General features: G+C 31.7%; 1 protein-coding gene across 1 annotated transcript in view; it reads right to left on the reverse strand.

Moving 5' to 3' along the window:
- LOC149554810 (BTB/POZ and MATH domain-containing protein 4-like) overlaps window positions 1-4,233 on the reverse strand; it is a 47,266-nt gene extending 43,033 nt beyond the window's left edge. The window contains exon 1 of the mRNA XM_089828821.1: window positions 3,566-4,233. Coding sequence (XP_089684947.1) covers window positions 3,566-3,993 — 428 coding nt within the window. The 5' untranslated portion in view covers window positions 3,994-4,233. The remainder of the gene's footprint in view (window positions 1-3,565) is intronic.
- Between the last annotated feature and the right edge of the window lie 1,945 nt (window positions 4,234-6,178).

Genomic DNA, 6,178 nt, shown 5'->3' on the forward strand with positions numbered 1-6,178 from the left:
AAAAATCTCTAAGCTTCTTGGGTTTTTTCACTTTGTTGAGTTTTTGAGGGGTATCAATCCCGACTCAAGTTAGTCTTACTGATTCCACGCCGAGTCTGAGCCTAGGAGCTATGTTCACAACTACATGAGGCTAAGGGGGGCAGAGTTTCCACTCTTGGGCCTAGGGCCATGGATAATTAGGGCATCTCATTATGTCTTTACTATCTCAACACCCATTATGGTTGAGCCCATGAGAATTATGTGTTATAAGTATTTCTCTCTTTACCCTAAAAGTGGATGTATTACATGCATTATGATGATATTATTATTATCTAATTTGGTTGCAAATTCCAAAATGTTAAAGTGTAGCTTCAGTAGAAGTGAAGTACACATTATGATAAGCATATGAATTTGTAATTCTCTCATACACACACACACACATAATCCCTCATATATTTCTGATATATTCATATACTTACTCATAAACAATATATAGTTATATTTATAATAATAATCAGAAACCAATCAAACTCCTTCCTCTATATCTATTGGGCCTCATTCATAATCATAGGAACTGACGGCACATTAGTTAAAGGATAAACAGGATTATGGTCCACATAGGGACATGACCCTACGTGGCCATTGGCCACATAGAGTCATGTCCCTACGGGTACATGACCTCTATCCTTATTTATATATGATCGCTGCCTGAGATAATCATCAATTACAAGGTCAATGAAATATCTACAAACAGTGATTTCATTCTGCAGTCATACAAATAATTTATATATTTTAAATACAGTCTCAAGCACTTAATCAAGTGCAGTCACGTACCTATATTCAGTCCGTTATATCAGAACTGAATTATATTTAAGAATTTCAGATCTGAACTATTAGTGAACATTTGATGCTACTATTCTCTATCAGAGATCTAAATACATTTACACAAAATAGGCTTATTTCATCTTATTCCTAGGTTAGGATTATATCTCTGACTATATTACGTTCCTTGTTTCATTTCTATTTGCGAATTTAGGGCAAGGTATAAGGCGATCCCAAAGGGGGCATTATAGTTTGATGCTTACATTTGAGACCAGCTTAAGTTATAAGGCTTAAGTTGTCGTGCATGAAACTACAGATGAATTGATATCACGGGGTTTTGGCAAAGCAGTAAACAACGGATACTACAATGATAATTTCTTAATTGTGATATTTCTTTAAGTTTATCCACAATCATTTGTGCAATAGATTGATGTGGAGTTTCGTTTCAACCTTTCATCTTTGTTTGGATGATATATTGATCATGGATAAGTAATGTATCATGGTAATTTCTTTGTTTCTGATCTTAGATACAGACTTGTAAAAAACACCAAATTTTATGGTGGTGGTTGTTGCCACCTAATCATTCTATTGGTACTTATTAAACATTTTGCCCTTCATGATTCATACTCTCACTCAAGTAATTGATGTTTAACTTAACATGAGAATATGTGCCTTTATAGGATATAAAACATGTTACAACCTTGGTGTTTTGAAAAATGGTATTTTGAACACTACTACAGTTATGTTTGAAACATGGAATGTTCAAACTTTATTTTTCTTGTGAAAAGTAGGATTTATATGGAAATGTGAAGTTGCAAGTCTTTTTAGTTTTTTATACATACATGTTTTGAAGTATAAATTATATCTCTCAAACTGATTGAGATGTTTCTGTTTAGAATGATATTATTTGCCAAATGCACGCAATTTGGATTCTAACCATATTCAAAGTTTTGAACTTGGCAATTATGAAATTCTCAGAAGGTGTTAGCATATCCCACCCGAGTTTAAAATCCAAATAATCCACAGCTAAAGGCTTTTGGGGATGGCTGCAAGATGAATTCAATTTCCTCTCTCTTGTACATGGCCTCCTTAAGGAGATTCTTGGATGGTTCATAACAGCTGCAATAGATTATGGTATACAACTTGATTGGCAGTAATCAGTACAAAATCTAGTACAATTGTCACAAATCTTGCATTCATCCACAAATACCCACTAAAACATTGAAAGCCTTGTAATTAAATTTTGATGGATTCAGTGTTACAAAAAAAAACATTGAGTTTGTCCAATTATATTGAAAAAAATAAAAATACTTCCAAATCAGTTATTTTTTAATAATATAAAAAATTATTCATCCATAAACATAAAGGAAAAAAATTATTAAAATCCTTCCAATTTAAATTTTAAAAAATTGTTAAAAAAAACAAAAACAGGACCATCACCTCTAAAGGCACAAAAAATCTAGTAAAATCCTTTGAATTGAAATTTAACAAAATATTTCCCTCTCCCAAAGGACTTCTATGTCCTCCACTGACTTGGATGGAGGTCAAAGATTATCCCGTGATACATTATCCTTACTGACAGTGACTCCACGAAGGAGGCAGTCAGTGATGCGAAGTCTTTCTTTCTTAAAACTAAAGATGGATCTGGAACAAGAGAAAATGGAAGGCTGGCTGCAAAGTATATCTGAGATGAGGATTTGCTGGGTTACATCAAAAAGGCCCCAGATTCTGAAGAGAACAATGCGGCGCAAGATGCCAATGTTGTGGTACTTTCTGGACAGAGGACTGTATCAGAAGCTGAGTCAGTGGAACATACCAACTGCGGCCCAGAGTATGCCTTCAAATCTCAGCTACTGTCAAGCAAATAAGTCCGGAGGAATTGAACTGTTGCAGTGTGTCTGAAATGGGACGAGGAGCGTTGTTAATACAATTAAGATGGAAATATATTTAAGGTCACTCCATTTTGTAGTAGAAGCCTGGTTGTAGAATGCTATGTTGCTCTATTTCGCAGTAGGAATCAATAGTTGTAGTAAGCTAAGTACATGGGTGTCAAGTGTGAACAGTGTCTTGTCTGGGGTGGGGTTTTGGATCTACTCTATGCTGCTCAAGGTCAATGGTGGAATAATGTCCTTCTGGGATAATCAACGGATACATGTACTTCTTTTAATACTTTAAATATATGTGGGTACAGCCCCAAACATGCTATTTGCCTATTTAAAAAAGAAATAACAAAATGGTTTTTACAAGACAAAGATCATGCATAAGTTCTCAAAAAAATTACTAATAATCGATGCATATAAGGACCACATTCATCCATTAACACCCAAAAATTCACAATAATTGATGCGGGTCGTTTTTTTTGAATAACCAGAATCTACTTGAAATCGTTGGAATTCGACCTTATTACAAAAATAGATTAAGTCCGTCCACAAATAGTCAAAACAATTTCTATAAACAGAAGTTGGTTATCAGGACCAAATTCATCCACTACTACATAAATATCTACTACAATTTTATGGATCTGATTAAAACCATTTGTAAATGCACAATTTCGTAGTAAAATCCTCACAAATCATTCTGTCAAACTAGAGCTCCATCCATTTATTGTTGCCTTGATCACAAATATGCAAAACACAGTCTAGTACAACTGAAGCAGATCGTACTAAATTCGTATATAACTGTACCAAAAAAAATAACAAAACACGAAAATTCCTGCAATTCAAATTCATAATAAAACAACGGAATTCATAAATCGCATACTCACCACATGCTTCCGGAATACTTTAAAGTATATGGCCCGCTCTCGAGCGGGCGGTCGAAATGGCTCTGAACTTTGTGCTTCCCCTTGCCGCTCTGGTCCATCAAGCTTAGCTTAAACAAAGCCCTAACATCCGTGCCCTCGCTAACCAACGCCACGAAAACAGAAACATACAGAGAATTATCCTCGGGATTTTTCCCGTCGGGATAAAGGTAAATCGCCCAGCGATACCCCGCCACAGTAAACACATCACTGGCAATGTGTTTTCCAGCTCCCATGCCCTTGGCCAGAGAGTAACCTACTACTGTCAGTTCATGTGAACCTGTTAAAATGTTGGTCACGGATCGGGACTCTGTAGGTGCCGGGTTCGAGACGCCATTTGCCGCTTGGGAAAGCTGCTCCTGTGGCAGATTGGATTGCCTTAGTCTCTTCATTGCTGAGAATTTATCAGTCTTTTTTCTCGATTTATTTGTCTTACAGCGCTGCTTCTGTCATTGATGATGGGTTAGGGGTTTTCAGATTTAGGGTTTGAAAAGATTTAACTGAGGGTACGATTTGAGTGGAATGGTTTTTGGGGTCTGATTTTAACTTTCCGTAGAGTTATGAGTGTTTCTGGTTTTGGTGCTTCGCGCGATTCGAACTTCGAATCTGGTGGGTCGCAAAAATTTGGGGGTACCTGAGTGAACTGGATTCGGGGCATTTAAGCGGGTGGTCACCTGAAGGGCTTGAGAGAGGGTGTGCATCAATTTAATTGAGCACTTTATTTCAAATAATAAATTTAGTAGTTTTGTATGCACTTTATTTCAATTCATTAGCCTAAATTATGCGTTCAATGCACTGATCTATAAAGTTATTTAAAAATTTATTGAACACAATATTGATAATTTGAGTGATTGAGTATCACTCAAATCTAAATTATTTTCCATTCAAATCTAAATTAGTTTTTGCGCAATTTATATCTTATAAAAAAACATTTATTTCAAACATTATTGGTTGAATTTGCTTTAGTGTTATAGGACCCCTTTTTGCAGAGTCTATTTTCATATTACGTTTTTTTTGTCAAAATTTTCAAAATGCATTAAAATTGATATTTTTTAACTTTTCAAACAAATATTAGTTAATTTTAAAAAAAGGTTTCAAAGTTAGCAATATTGATAGAGAATATCTCCACTCCCAATCAAATGTGAAATAGTCATATATTTAGTTTGTACTTAGTATGTTTTATTTTAAATATCTTAATTTTTAATTATCATTTTTAAGTTTTGAATGTTTAAATTTCAAAACTTAATTTTTACTTGTATGTGATGTGATGGATCTTAACCATATTAATTACATTTAAAAATATTTCAATTTTACAATTTCATTTATCTTCAATCTTAAGTAGTTGATGAAATATTTAATTAATAAATAATAATAAAAATATTAAAACTAACTATTTTATATTATAAATGATAATAATAATTTTAAAATGAACATTGATACAATTTTGATATGTATAGTCACTTTTTAACAATATCATTAAACAAATTATGATTTGTTTATCTCAATATTTACTAATTTCTTAAAATTGTTCAGTATATTTTAATCTCTATCTAATAATAATATTTGCGAGACATTAATATATCTATACTATTTCTAAAAGAATATATATTAGTCAATTGGTTAATTACCAATAGTCATTCTCACATTTTATAATTTGATTGAAACATAATAATTTAAATCAATTCAAATATATACAATAAGATTTATAATTAATTTAATTTATTGATTATTATTATCAACTATATGAATTAAATTAATTGTAACTAGTCTAATATTGTTAACAATAGTTTAATCATTTTTTATATCTCAAATTTTATTGGATCAAACAAAACTAAAATTATATTTTAGTAAAACCACTTTTTTGGTCGGAAAATTGTCAGCCTTTGACCGAAAAACTGCCAACCTTTGCTATTAATTATTTTCCGACCAATTTTATCTCACTCCAACTTTAACTCTTATTTTTTTCCCTATTTATTTTATTTAATTAGCTATTATCTTAACTCTTTATTTTTTCTTATTTTTTTATTTATCTTCATTTTTAACTCTTGTATTTAATTTATAAAGTAATTCATTTATACTTTGAACTTTGTTTTTTCTATTTACTTAGAAAATTAATTAGTTGCTATCTCCAATTTTAATTCATGTTTTTCTTTCTTTTTATTTAATTTTGATTTTTAAAATTGATTGAAGTTTTAGTTTTTAAATTATTTTAATTAGTTTAGTTTTTTTTAACTTCAAATATTAATCTTTAGTTTAGTAGGATATTTGTGGGAGTTCCTATTTTTTAACTATATTTTTTAATATTTCTCATATTAATTTTTGGGGATTTTTAAAAATAATTATTTTATTCATATATTTAAGCCAATAGACTTTAAATTAGTTTAGTTTTTGAGCAAGCTTGCATTAGGCTAAACAGAGAAATTAGTAAGAAAGTGAATGTTAGAAAAGAAGATTTATTCAGGCTGATGCAGATTCAAGAACATAGAAGCGTCATTTGGATGGATGGTCCCTTAGATTGTACTGCTTGGGTGGTCAATTACTATGATGTTCTTAGTTAGATAGTCCTTCTTCTCCTCT

This window comes from Cupressus sempervirens, chromosome 5 (genome assembly GCF_028749045.1).
Source record: "Cupressus sempervirens isolate cs-2001-9-10 chromosome 5, ASM2874904v1, whole genome shotgun sequence".
Classification (NCBI taxonomy): domain Eukaryota; kingdom Viridiplantae; phylum Streptophyta; class Pinopsida; order Cupressales; family Cupressaceae; genus Cupressus; species Cupressus sempervirens.